A 13,818-nucleotide genomic window follows, 5' to 3' on the forward strand; every position below is an offset into this window, starting at 1 on the left:
TCAGTTCTGTTCAGTTTAGAGGGACCAACTGCATCTTCTTGTTTCTTGCCTCAGACTTGCCTCATGTTGCATTTAAGTTTCTCTCTTTTTATGATAATATTTATTAAGTCAATATTATTTCTATCTTCTTTACATAATTTCCTCGCATTTCCAATTCCCCCTATCTACCTACTTTCATTCCTTAAGCATTTAAGTTTCTCTCATTGTGTTATTTTGTTACAGTTTTCTTTATTATTAAAGCTTAGTTTACATTTATGTGAGCTGCTCATTTTTCTCATAGAAAAAGAAACTGAAGAATGGTGGAATATCTTAAACTTGGGTGAGTGAGGGGATATTCTCAATTTGCCAGGAGGGTTGATTTTGTTAATCACCCCCCCCCCCCACCTCCACAACATATTGGAATTGTTGATTGTTTTAAGAAGAAAAGGAGGGGGGAATTGATTTCAGTTTAGCACTTCAAATCTTTAATTGTTTCAAACCACAGGTGGGAGATTTCATTTTATGTGGCAATTTACACTTCCTGAACTTACACTTCCCATGAGAGTTTCTTCCTCCCGGTTAATTTCCCTTTTATTGTACCTGGCTTTTTAATTAGCGTGTCCCCCCCCCTCCCTTAGGTACCATAGTTACAGAACAAACCGGAAAGGGCTGTAAAAATGAATGGATGTCTTTATTATGGGTTAGGTAATCCAGAGCATTTGTCTCTGGGTCTGGCACCACTCAGTGTCAGCTTTTCCCACCACTGGCATATATGGTACTCCCTGCAAAGTCATGTTTTAAACCAACAAGTTTGTCTGGGCTTGTGCTTTTTATAAAAAAATAAATTCCAAAGTACTTTAAATTATCTTATTCTCTCCTGAGTCCTGAACACAGCCTAGTCATCTTGTTTCCACCAGCCCAAGGAAAAAGATGCAGTGCAACTACCGGTAGGTACTTCTGCAGGTTGCTGCCAAAGGCACACACCCAGTATTTTTTTAAAAAACAGCAGCAGCAATAACTCACTCTGTAGAACAGCGTTTGTTCAAAATAGCTCCATTGCAAGCAAAAACAAAGCCCTTGCAGGTAAAAAGAGAAAGGGGAAAAAAAGGTAAGATCTGACTCGCCCGCACCTGCTCCTGCGTGGCTGTTCCTTCCACTGGCAATGGGCCACTCACTCTATGTAGCGGCCGTGCATGGCATACACATGCATTTGTTTTAAATTTTGAAACTACTCTTGCACTTTTATTTATTTTTTAATTGGCCATTTTGCCTACTTGGAGCATGCTTGAAATGTTGGCTTTGGTGGGAGTTTGTTGTTGCACTGTTCCAGAAAAATTATAAGGAAGAAATGTCCCCATGCATGCCCTTAGGTATCCAGTACTGTACTAACAGAGAAGGGGACATCACACACGGCCAATTATAGCCCATCAAGCACGGCCCACAAAAGTGGGTGGGAAACACTGAGACAAATTTGAACAGAAAGCGCGCATATGTGGACGAAAGTGCGCGAGAGCGCACGCCGGGGGACAAAATCGGATCTGTGTGCAGTGCAGCCCACGTGCGCACGGACGCCCAGCTGTTGCGTACCTCCCGGTGTTTAGGCTGCTCGTCGTAGATCACTTGTCAATATTAGTTTGCTGGTGTCCATTAGGTGACGCTAGTGTTCGCGCGAACCTTTGCTTAGAAATGCTGTATATTTCCACATTTTGTCCCTCCCCTCCAGCCTCCGCCCCCGTTGCTCTCTTTCATCGGGTTTCCGACGGTACCTTTGGATCCGGAAGTCGAGGGGAGCATCAACTCTTTCCTCGATCGGACACGACGGACAGTGGCGCATTCCCGAAGCTTCCAGTCTTTGTTTCGGAAAGGGAGCAACTTGAGGGTAAGGTGGTTGTTTCGTTTTTCTGCCTGCCTGTCCCCTCGCCGTCTCAAAGAGCTCTTCCTCCGTTCTGAGCTGGTAACTTGGCCATTCCATTGCAGCTGCCAGGAAACGGGGCAAAGTTCATTAGCTGTCTCTCCCCGCCTCGCCATGTACTCATAAGAAGGTGCAGGAAAGACCCAGGCAGGGCGAGTTTAAGGAGTAGAGCACCTTGCTTCTTGCTGAGTTCCCAAGCGGCTTGCAAGACATACAGAATGTAATTGCATAAAATGAATCCTGGCCGCTTAAATTCTCCCCCACCCTACAGGCTTGTTCAAAAGTTACCTCTCTGTGGAACCAAGTGTGCATTTCCTGAGTTATACAGCTCAGCTATCTGTGTATGCTGGCAATGAGAGTGTACACTCCTTGAATGTACCATGTGAATGCCCTTTGTGTAAATAGGCACACATGAGTTAATAAGATCTGGACTAAACGCTAAATCAGTGTGTGAAACTAAGGCTGCTTGGAAAGCTACGCCCACTTCCCTAATCCCAGGTGAGGAACATGATCTACAGATACTCAAAGGTTGTTTGCGCTCTTTCTCACTATTTAAAATGTCCCCTGGAAATATGCTGGTGGTGAAAATGGGCTGCATAGTTTAGTCCTGCCAGTGTCTCATATCACTTTGGTGTCCCGACCTCTTGCATTATTTTACAATTATATATGACAGCAGATTACACCCTAGTTCTCGCAGTATTTCCACTGCAGTAAGAGAAGTACTGGTGATTCAAACATGATTGCACGATGCATGTCACTTGATTTCTTTACACATGATTCCCGTTTGTTTGATTAGACCAGGCATGTCAAACCTGCTGCCCTCCAGATGTTTTGGACTACAATTCCCATCTTCCCCAACCACTGGTCCTGCTAGCTAGGGATCATGGGAGTTGTAGGCCAAAACATCTGGAGGGCCGCAGGTTTGACATGCCTGGATTAGACACACATACACACACACACACCACTTTTCTACCCCCTTTGCTCCACACACAAGCTCAGGATACTTTGAACCCCCAGAGGATGTGAGGTGAACTAGGTGAGATGGTGAAAGCATTGTTTGCCTTCTGAGTTTGTAAGGAGATGAAATGGCAGTAGCACTGGCTCATAAAAGGGCGCTGTCAGATCTTGAGCTAGGAGATTGTTAACTGGATTGCAGAGCAAACCAGAACAGGCCCAGATTTGAAGGGAGAAGAACTGTACAAATGAGCTCTCCTTGTGAGCAGGCTTCTGCAAACCTCGTTCTGGTTAATGCAAACTCAGGTGACGTGTGAATTGGCCCACCGCAGATCTGAAAGTTCTCCCACTCCATCTACACACAATGCTTTTCAATGGTGTCACAGTACACATACAGCTGTCACCTATCTGCACATGTGGCTCAACATTTTATTGCCCCCCCACTTGCAAACCTGTGGCCAGTTTGAGGAAAGAAGCATCGAGAAGGTGGCTTTTAACCAGAAAAAAACTTAGCAGCGAGACGAGGCAAAGCCCCACCAGCATTTCCTCCTGCAGTTCCTACAATACTAATGAACGATCCCTTGCCTCAGGTGTCAAAAGCCAGGATAAGCATTCACCTAAAGCTGTATAATGAAGATGCAAGATTCACCTCTGTGAGAGGGAGTTCCATGACCTAGGGGCCACCACAAAGAATGCCCTCTCCTTGGCTGCCGCCACCCTGAGCTTTTAAGGGCAGTGGAACAACCAAGAGGGCTTCCTCCACCGATTTTAGCACCCGAGGGACTTGCAAAGAAGGAGGCAGCCTTTCAAATATTTGTGGCCTGAGTCATTTAGGGCTTTAAACACTTTAAATGTAAGCACTTCTGCACACACCATTTTGTGCCAGCTGTGTCAGCCAGAAAATAAAGTAGTGTCATCTCCTCCCTCTTAAAAAAAACAACCCATGATTTATTTGTTCCATTTTCTTCTTTTTGTTTGGTGCTCTCATTTTCAGGCTTCCCAGAATACCCTCTTTGGCAGTGATGGCTGCTACCACCACACAACTGACCGAGAGTACCATCACAGTGGGCGGGCAAACGCTGTTCTACCGGCAGATCCAGCCTGCTCAGCAGAGCCCCCGGTTCTCTGTCTTGCTGCTTCATGGCATCCGTTTCTCTTCAGAGACATGGCTAAACCTGCAGACTCTGTCTAAGTTGGGAGAAGCCGGATACTGCGCTGTGGCTGTTGACCTGCCAGGTATGTCTGGATCTTGACAGGTGAAGGGATCACTTCCACACCTGTGGGCGACTCCAGTGCAGTTCTAATTTGAAATGTAAGAACCTGGCCCTTTCTCAGGGTCAAAAAACTGCTGTTGATATCCAGGCCCTCGTTCTTGTTTTGCTTTTTAACAATGTGGTAAGTCTCACTCATGTATGGAAGAACATGTGCAAAAATTGTCATGCAAGTGTGTGTGTGCCTTTGGGTTGTGATAATACACATTTGGCTCAGTTCAGATATCTTGCCAAGCCATGAATGTCATAACCAAAGAGAAATATCCTAAACTATGCTTGGGTTTAGTTGGGTATAACAGGCAAACCAAGGTTTCGGGCTGCTCACCTGCTTTTGTTTTTCAATGGTGAGCTTCATCTCCATTCTGCAGCTGCGTCCTCTTCAGTCCTCTGAAGTTTCAGCAATGGCCATAACTGTGATTTATCAATGTTACCTGAACTCAGACATAACAGCTGGATCCAGGATGAGCATGTATTTACCTCCAAAGTCCAGCAACCCCATCCCTGTCCTAATTCCCATGCCCCACTATAACTGAGCCTGTGATTAAGCCCGTATAACTGAAACAACCAGCTATTGGCTTCCCTGTTCACCCAATGCTTTGCTTCCCTCTGTTTCCCCCATTTCAGGACGCAGGTGGCGCTGTGGTCTAACCCACTGAGCCTCTTGGGCTTGCTGATCAGAAGGTCAGCGGTTTGAATCTGCACAGTGGGGTGAGCTCCCGTTGCTCTGTCTTAGCTTCTGCCAACCTAGCAGTTTCAACTGTGGTTTCAAAATCAGGGTCTCAAAGCATGCTTTGAGACCCTGGTTTGGCAGTCCCCCTCAAATCATGCGGCTCAATGTGGTGCCTTCCATAGTACTAGTTACAGGTAGGTAGCCGTGTTGGCTTGATGTAGTCAAAACAAAATAAAAAAATATCCTTCCAGTATCTGAAGAAGTGTGCATGCACACGAAAGCTCATACCTATGACAAACTTAGTTGGTCTCTAAGGTGCTACTGGAAGGATTTCCCCTCAAATCAGTTTGTAAGCTGGTGTAATTCCAGGCCTAATGCGAAACAGAGCCTAATGGGAGCTTCCAGGTGCATGTTCATTGTTGGATTGGTGCTGCTTGTGCATGCAAGGCTGTGCTCCCCGCCCCCCCCCCAGCAGCCACATTGCTTCGTTAGCACTGAAATGTCACCCTGTTCTCATTCCTCCACCCAATTTAATCAGGATTCATCCTTCCCACGGAACATGTGTGACGTGCAGTGTCTTGTTTCTTGCGGTGCAGGATTAGGTCGTTCCAAAGAGGCTACTGCCCCAGCTCCTGTCGGAGAGCCAGCACCAGCCAGTTTCTTGAAGTCTGTCTTTGAGGCCCTGAAGCTAGACCAGGCGGTGGTGATCAGCCCGTCTCTCAGCGGGATGTATTCGCTTCCGTTCCTCTTCCAGCACAGTGAGATGCTTAAAGCCTATGTCCCGGTGGCGCCCATCTGCACAGAGAAGTTCTCAGCCACACAATATGCCGGTGTCAAAGTACGTCTGCCTGGTGGCTAGGCATGGAGAGGGAAGGGGATTCTGAGGTTAAAACTGGGGCAGGTCTTGTTTCGGCCAGTGGTACTTAACAGTGTCAGCTGCAGGTGTTGGGGGGCGCCTAGGACAAAATGACCTGAGTGGGCCCACCTCCTGGCTCATTCAGAGCCCTCTCTGTCCATGCCCAATTGGCACTGCTGACCAGAATAAGAAAGCAAGGGCACGGCAGCACCTCTTCCTTAGTCCTGCCATTGCTGATTTTCCTGGAGACGGCAAATGACTATGCACGAGGATGGACCTCAGCCAGTGCCTTGCAGTGCAGACTTCTGACGCCAGCCCTGGAAATTAAAAGGCATTGAAAAATAATTGAGGGGGAATACAGAGAACAGCAGTACAGTCGTAGTGCTTGGAATTCGATCAGCTTAGTTGCTGAACGTTTTGGCTCCCAAATGATCGAAAACCAGAAGTGACTGTTCCGGTTTTCAAACGTTCTTATGGAAGCCGAATATCCGATGCGGCTTCCGATTGGCTGCAGGAGCTTCCTGCAGCCAATCGGAAGCCACGCCTTGGAAGCCAAACATTTTGAAAGTTGAACGGACTTCTGGAACGGATTTCGTTCGACTTCGAAAGTACGTCTGTGTCAGCAATTGCATACAACAGGGAAAGGGTTCCTGAGCTAATCACTAGAGGGCAGTGCCTACTGCTTCGTTCTCAGGCACAAAACTGCTTTCAGAGATGCAAAGCAGGCCTATAATCAGACCTACAAACATAAACAGGGAAGCTTGTTCGCTTTTCTCTTTCTGCAATGACTGCCTATCATCTCATAAGGACTGCTCCAAGGATAGTGTGATGCAGGGATCATTTCGCCATTATGAGAAAAAGAACTGCTGTGATAGCCTTCTCCCCATTAGTGGGTTGATGGAGTAAGTGTGCTCTTTTACATGAGCAAGGAAAGTAAGTCTGCTTCTACACTCGGAAGAGAAAATGCATCATTAGAAGCAAGAGGGATTAGATTGTAACTGCTGTAAATCTCTGAGCGTTCCTTAAACTGTAAGTGTAGCTTTGTAATGTCTCTTGCAAATGCAGAGCACTTGATCTGACTGTTATCCAAATTCCTCACTTTTTCATATTTTAAGCTCCTCCTCCTATTAATCTCTGGGGTGTGCCTTTGCCCAGGCAAATGTGGCTGGCAAATGCAAAATCTCCCCTTGCAAATGTGACCTTTTTTTAGCCCTGGTAACCCTGTAAGACAATAGCTTTGACAGCAGTGGGAATTCTCTGTACTTCTGTGAATCCTGAACATCTCTACCGCAGAGATTCTGAGCTATTTAAAATGTGGGAGAGGTTTGTTTTCCTTGCTAAGAGAAGGTACTGCAACCAGGAAAGGATAATTTTGCTAGCAGTAATACCATTAATAAAGGTTTAAACACTGAATAACACAGAGATCAAAGAGACAGCAAGCACATATTAGCTTCATGAACTTTTTGTTTGGCACAGATCAAGCCAATTACAGTGAAGCAGAGACACAAGCTGCCTTTGCACATTTAGTATAGGTAAATTGAACATCTAGGGGGAGCGGGGTGGGGGGAGAGGATTGGGGTGGTGATCTCTGCCACCAACACATGCACAAAAATGACCCTACATGGGTATGATTGAGGACTGTGCTTTTTGCAGAGTTCCTGAGCTTGTGCACAATACAGTTTATATGTGTATAGAGTTATTTCCAACCTTGAACCTGTGTTTCACTTGAGATATTTGTTGAAAGCACCCAAGAAGGGAGAAATTCCTTGTTTGTTGACTTGACTTCTCCTCTCCCATACCTAGACACCAGCGCTCATCGTATATGGGGACCAGGATGCCCAGCTGGGGGAAGTGAGCCTGAACCACCTGAAGAACTTACCTAATCACAAGGTGATGCTGATGAAAGGGGCAGGCCATGCCTGTTACCTTGACAAGCCAGATGAGTGGCACCATGGGCTCCTAGACTTCCTGAAGAGCTTAGAGTGAAGAGCAAACTGGCCCGGCCTGCTCCCAACCAACCCACAATGATCAGTGGCTTCCACAAATGTCTGGAGTTTGCTTCCTGGGTACTGGGTTCTCTTTCTGCAAATCAGTCTGCAATTGAACAGGAACAAAGTCCTTTGGGGACTACCCAATAATTATAGAACTAAAATACTTAGCAGATGGATCGTGCTGCATCCAAAACATGCCCAATGCTTAACAGAATCATAGAATCGTGTTCCATTAATTGCATATCCAGGGTGACACCCACCCACCCATTTGCTCTTCCTTGGCCATGGGATTCATTGGGTCACCCTAATATATAAATACGGATCTGTTACACAGGCACATAGGCACCTCAGGGTAAAATTGCCATTTCACGATTTGGCGTGAAATCCACCTCTTCCTCATCACACTCACCCATGATTGTGAAATTCCCCCCTCTTTTTAGTTAAACGAACACAAAAGGCAACAAACCGGCATGCTGAGTGAGCTCAGAAAGATGTTGTGAAGGTGGGGCAATGTACGTTTCCCCAACCAACCAGTTTTTTTAGAGACTGCCCGCCTTGCTCTGTGGCACTCTTAGCTATCTTTGCCCTTGACATCTTTGCCAGGGGACATCTGTCTTTATTTCAGAACCTTTTGCTATGTCACTGCTGTGTGGTGTACACACCATCTCTTTGTCAGAATCTGTTTCTTCCTGCTTTGGGTTGGCAAGACTATGTATTCTTGGCGCGCATGGTGGCAGCCAGCTGCTTTGTGGTCAGCAATTATTAGAGGGCAGGACTAAGGCTGACTCAGTGATTTTAGGGAGGATCATTTTATATGTCAAAACCTTTAGCATCTCCAGGGCTTCCCCTTTCTAACAGTGCAATCTGGTACCTATGTCTGCTCAGAAGTCCCATTAAGTTACCCCCAGGGAAATTCTGCATTGGACTGCAGCTCATCAACAATGTGCATATGTTAAATACTATCACCTCTTCTGCCTGAGCCCAGCAAGAACATGTGATTACCTATTTTGAAACATCCTTGTGCTCTACGCTTATCACTCTCATTGGTGATTAAATGACTAGATGGTTCTGGGAGTCTTCTTAGAAGTTTAACATATGGGATACGTCAGAGTATTGTTTGTCTAAGGTTGCAATAGTAGAAGGAAGAAATGCAATGGCACTGAACACTATTGTTGGGGTACTTGTGGCTCTCCTTATGTTGGGACTACAACTCCCATCCTCCTCCTCTACTTGCCATGCTTGCAGGGGGTGATGGAAGTTGGAGTCCAAGTACCTCTGAAGAGCCACATGTTCCTCATCTCTGCTATGCACCTTGGAAGAGTTGGGGGTGCTCTGAGGGAGGAAGCATCACTCACCACTGCGACTCTATACAGAACCTGAACAATTTGATCTTGCTTGGAATCAAAGGGACTGTCAAGTTAGCAAAGAGTGCAGACTTCCAATAATAAAAGTTGAATAAAGAAAATGAATTAAATCAGCTGTGCAGGCTCTACCTGGGTTCCCGGTGAGTTTCTGCTGAATGATACATTTTGTCAAAACTAATTTTTGTAATCAATTAAAACATTGATTTATACATCTGCTTATTTTGTTGATGCATTCTTTTCTAATGTTGCTCAATCACACATTTGTGAATCACCCTATCTCCACAATTACATTTGACACTGTAGTTTGGAGTATGTTTTTGGAGAATGTGGGAATGTTGGGGATAATGTTTGCTATTAGTTGAACTAGTCTTCATGTTGTCTTATAGACATGGGGAGCACATTGTGATTATAATCCAGAAAACTCAGTCTGCCATTTAGTCCACAAAACGTGAGTTTTGAACCTAACACTGGAAAATACCATTGCCTTGGGAGTTGTGTCAAGATCAAGTTATGATGAATCTAGTTGTAAGGAAAAGACAATATCTGAACTAATAGTGGGTTTTTAAAATTTCCTTTAGGGCTATTGAAAGATTTCTAGTTTTAGTAAATGTGCACTTACTCAGATTTCATGATGCATGGCTATAGCAACAACAAAATTGTTCTTGGGTCCTCCAACCTTAGCAGTCTTCAAAATTATGTGTAGCCTTGGGTAATAGGGATTTGAAATGATAGACATACTAATGGGCCTAGCTAGGCAAGCTCATGCACAGGCATAATTAACAATGTATAGGAAGGAGAGATTCATAGGAAATATAATTAGGCAAATCATGGGAGGTGCTGAAATGCCTTACTAGCAGAACTGGTGCAGAACACAGAGGAAGCCATTATCAATCTAGACTCACATGGTCTGTTCTGGCTGACCACCACACAACATGTGCTCTACCACTGAGCTGTGGTCGCTTTGCTTGCCACCTTTCCTGTATCATCAGTGCACTGTCTCTTCCCATTATCCACATGAGATGGAATTAGATGCTGTAGCTTTCTACAGCTTAAGAGAAAATGCTTGCCAGCCCAGGGAATAACAGCACAAATGGATTCTTTTAAATGCCCAGGGGATTACCAAACTAATGGCCAAGGTGAACAGATGGGAGACAGGTTAAAGTCAGCCACACGGCTGTTCCAGAGCCACCTGGCCTTGTTCCTTTGTGCTCATTTTCCACAGATGGAGACCAGACAGATGGAGCCAGCAGTAAGAAGTAGGGAGGTGGACTCTAATCGTCACATGGCACCCTGACTGGCTGAAGGCTATGATGGCTGTCAAAAACCAAACTTTATCCTATTAGGCAGAGGATTTGCTGGCAGGGGGCTGGCAAGTCCGGGAGTCTGATTCCCACACAGTCAGCAACTTCCATCTATAGCTAGGATCTAAAGCACTGGGATTGACTGCACCTCAAAGGAAGGGAGAGTGCTCTGCTCTGGCATGTCAGTGAAGTTGGGTTCCTCGCTACTGAAATTTTGTGGCACGAAAACACATCAAAGTAAATGGAATGTGGAGTGGAGCCATATGTGGAATACCATCGGTGTGAAATAAGTATCTCTTACGGGGCGATATCCAAATCTCAAGGATCAGCAACAGCTACGGTATATTGGCCAAGAATATAATCTGCCAAGGTGACGTGACCTTCAATGCATTTTCAGGCCAAGAGATGCTAGCTGGGTGTCTTATTTCTAGAAAAAAAAACATTTTCTCTAACTATTCATGCTGGCATTCAACAAGACTAAAATGTCTGGAGAGAATCTCGTGCAGTCTGGATTGTCCACGGAACTTTGAAAATGAATATGAGCAGAACAGAAGCTCAATTAATTATCGCTATTCTATTTCAAAACACGAGTCCTTCCTGCAAACAGCAGTTCACACAGCCTTGGTAGACATTCATCTAGGTGTGACCACCTTAGTGTCAGGCCTGGAACCTAGCTAGCCACAACTGCAATGCAGTTTGAACAAAGGGACCTGAGGCCATAACTCAGTGGTAGAGCATCTGTATATGGGGGGAAGGACCCAGGCTCAATCCATGGCATCTTCAGATAGGGTTGGGAATGTCCCAATCTGAGACCCTGGATAGCCACTACCAGTCAGCATGTATGTACGGTACTGAGCTAAATGGATGAAATGAGCTGATTTATTATAAGGCAGCTTCCTGTGCTGAGGCTGCAGAAGTCATTGACTGGCTGAAGGCCAAATATCAGAGTAAAGGAGGGGCAGGCAAGCCTGGTGCCAGTTTGAGTGGGCTGTGGGAAAATATCCCTCTGGGGAAAGCCCCCCCCCACCTTCCTGGTGGCACCCCTTTCCAACAAGCTACAACTGAAATGCCCTCTTCTACTCCACTATTAAAGGACCAGGAGCGCTGTCCTCTTTCTCATCTCCCCCCCCCCGCCAATGTAGTTTTTGCTCCCCCTGCTTTCCATTTGAGATCACTGGTGCACCACAAGAGCCCAGGACAGCCTCTGTGTTTAAGCTTCAGGTGAGCTGTTAAGACCTTTTAATTTTGCTGAGCTTTTAGCATGGGTTAAAATCCCATCTCGTTTTTATGCTGAATCTGTTTTATTATACAAAATGCATTTAGTCATGTGGATTATTTTAGTATTTTAGCTTTATGTATTTTAGTACCTTTGGGGGGAGGGGGTGTTAAGCTGCTTTTGAGCTTATTTCATAAAGAAACGTGGAGTATAAGTAAAGAAATAAGTTTGGAGAGGCAGTTACATACCTGACTTTCAAGGCAGCTAGAAATTGAGAAGCGAAAAGTCAACTTTGCAGTGGCTTTAGAAAGGGGAAAGTTCTGTGGCAGAGTAGCCTCTTACTGTTTTTCACTGACACTGGTAGCTGCATTGCTTTGAAGCTGAGGTAAGAAACATCAGGATGTCCACACATGATCGTAAAATCAATAGAACTAGAAATAAAAGCCACCCAACAAGTATCTCTGGTCCAAAAAAAGAGCACCACCCCCTTTCATTTTCTCATAGCAGCTAATACTTCCTTTCTTTAGGAACAGACCTATGCTCAGGAATTTTGAAGCCCCATGAATGACAACCATCTAGGTGCCAGTCAAGGGATTGGCAAACCGTCTCCCTACATTTGCGCAGCAATAGAGTTGCCCCAGAAGTAGTCACATTGACCATGCCATTAGCGGACTGCTAGAGAGAATGTTAATAAATCTACCTCTACTAGCCATGGCCCTAGGCCCACACTTTGTCCCTTCCCTTCTCAGCTTCCAGGAAGCTCCTGTTACTTACCTATCTATGCCCTGTCCACAAGCACAGGGTGTTTCTGTGTAACGCTGACTTGGCTCCATCATCAACACAAGGCAATGCTTCCGCCATCCACAGTCCTACCTTACAGTAGGTTCAGGGCTGGCCCATTTCTAATCCTGACAGATGCTTGACACTAAGCCTTAAATGTAGTCATGGGGTGTACTGACAGCAATGGCAGGCTCACTCTCCCCCCTCCACCCCACCCCATCTCCGAAGCAGTTGTGGTGAAGTGCACACACAACCTGTTGTGTGGTTAGTCGCACCCAACTCCTCTCTTTGGGTAGCCAGCAGCAGCAGATCACATTACTGTGCAGCTTTTCTCTCTCATCCCACACGAGTGTCACATTCCTCTGCCAAGGCTGTGCTGGCAATTGTTAGATGATAGAAACGGCATTCTTCATTCCATGCTTCAGTTTCTATTCTGTTGTGGACAAATAGGCCCAGGGAGGGGTTTTCCCCTCCCTTTTTGCATTTGTAGCAGTTCTCTTCCACCCAACTACTTTGGTTGTCAGGTATTTCCATAAGATGAGAATTCAAGTGCATTGGGGTGCATTTCTGCAAGGTACCTTCTCTTTTCTTACAGGACAAGGTAGTATAGATTGCAAAGGTTCATTATGGGTGGCCCTCTGTTCTAAACCACTGGGCCTCTTGGGCTTGTCGGTCATAAGGTTGGCGGTTTGAATCTGCACAGCAGGGTAAGCTCCTGTTGTTCTGTCCCATCTTCTGCTAACCTAGCAGTTCAAAAGTGTACCAGTGCAAGTAGATAAATAGGTACCACTGTGTCGGGAAGGTAAACGGCGTTTCCGTGCACTCTGGCTTCCGTCACAGTGTCCTGTTGTGTCAGTAGTGGTTTAGTCATGCTGGCCACACGACCCGGAAAGCTGTCTGTGGACAAACAGTGGCTCCCTCAGCCTGACGAGAGAGGAGCGCAGCACCCCATAGTCACCTTTGACTGGACTTAACCATCCAGGGGTCCTTTACCTTTTACCTTTGTGTGTGTGTGTGTGTGTGTGCATGAGTAAATGGGAGCCACACACATTAACACCAACACCTTTCCTTGTATAGGGCTTGGGACTGATGATTGACATGCTTGTGGTGCTTGGAAGACCACAATGGTTCATTCACACATGGATGTCATCATGATGACACTGCAGCCACCAGGTGATTAACCTGCACATGTGAATCAGCTCTATATGTATTTTTCTGACACCAACAACTCTATATTAAGCTAAACTAGACACATACACTTAAACAGTAGTTGCATGACTACAGGATGGCAAGCAGGATGCTGTTATGGGATGCTAAGGAGTTCACTTCATTATTTCCATTGTAAATTCTCAGTCCTCTCCTATTCTCTGTTGCAAACAGGTAGTTGAATTAATTACAAGGCCCACTCTGCTGGCTGGACAATGACAAATTTAGCTAAGAAAGGGTCCCTGTTAACTGTAATAATCAAGTACCTCAAATTCTCCTGAACCATGATGGGGGGGGAAGATACTGTGTGCATGGAAC

The 13,818-nt window shown here is 45.6% G+C and overlaps 1 protein-coding gene across 2 annotated transcripts; it reads left to right on the forward strand.

The window, feature by feature from the left end:
* Positions 1–1,699: 1,699 nt before the first annotated feature.
* Positions 1,700–9,212, forward strand: LOC118080608 (putative protein-lysine deacylase ABHD14B). Of its 2 annotated transcripts, none has more exons than XM_035106085.2 (4): positions 1,700–1,858; positions 3,840–4,081; positions 5,383–5,624; positions 7,446–9,212. In XM_035106085.2, the coding sequence occupies exons 2-4, from the start codon at positions 3,868–3,870 to the stop codon at positions 7,626–7,628; spliced, it is 639 nt and encodes a 212-aa protein (XP_034961976.2). In that variant the 5' UTR covers positions 1,700–1,858; positions 3,840–3,867; the 3' UTR covers positions 7,629–9,212. The 2 variants fall into 2 exon arrangements, with proteins under 2 accessions (XP_034961976.2, XP_034961977.2); XM_035106086.2 differs by having other exon boundaries at positions 5,383–5,637; positions 7,446–7,658.
* Positions 9,213–13,818: the final 4,606 nt, after the last annotated feature.

Source organism: Zootoca vivipara, chromosome 2 (genome assembly GCF_963506605.1).
Source record: "Zootoca vivipara chromosome 2, rZooViv1.1, whole genome shotgun sequence".
In the NCBI taxonomy this organism is placed as follows: domain Eukaryota; kingdom Metazoa; phylum Chordata; class Lepidosauria; order Squamata; family Lacertidae; genus Zootoca; species Zootoca vivipara.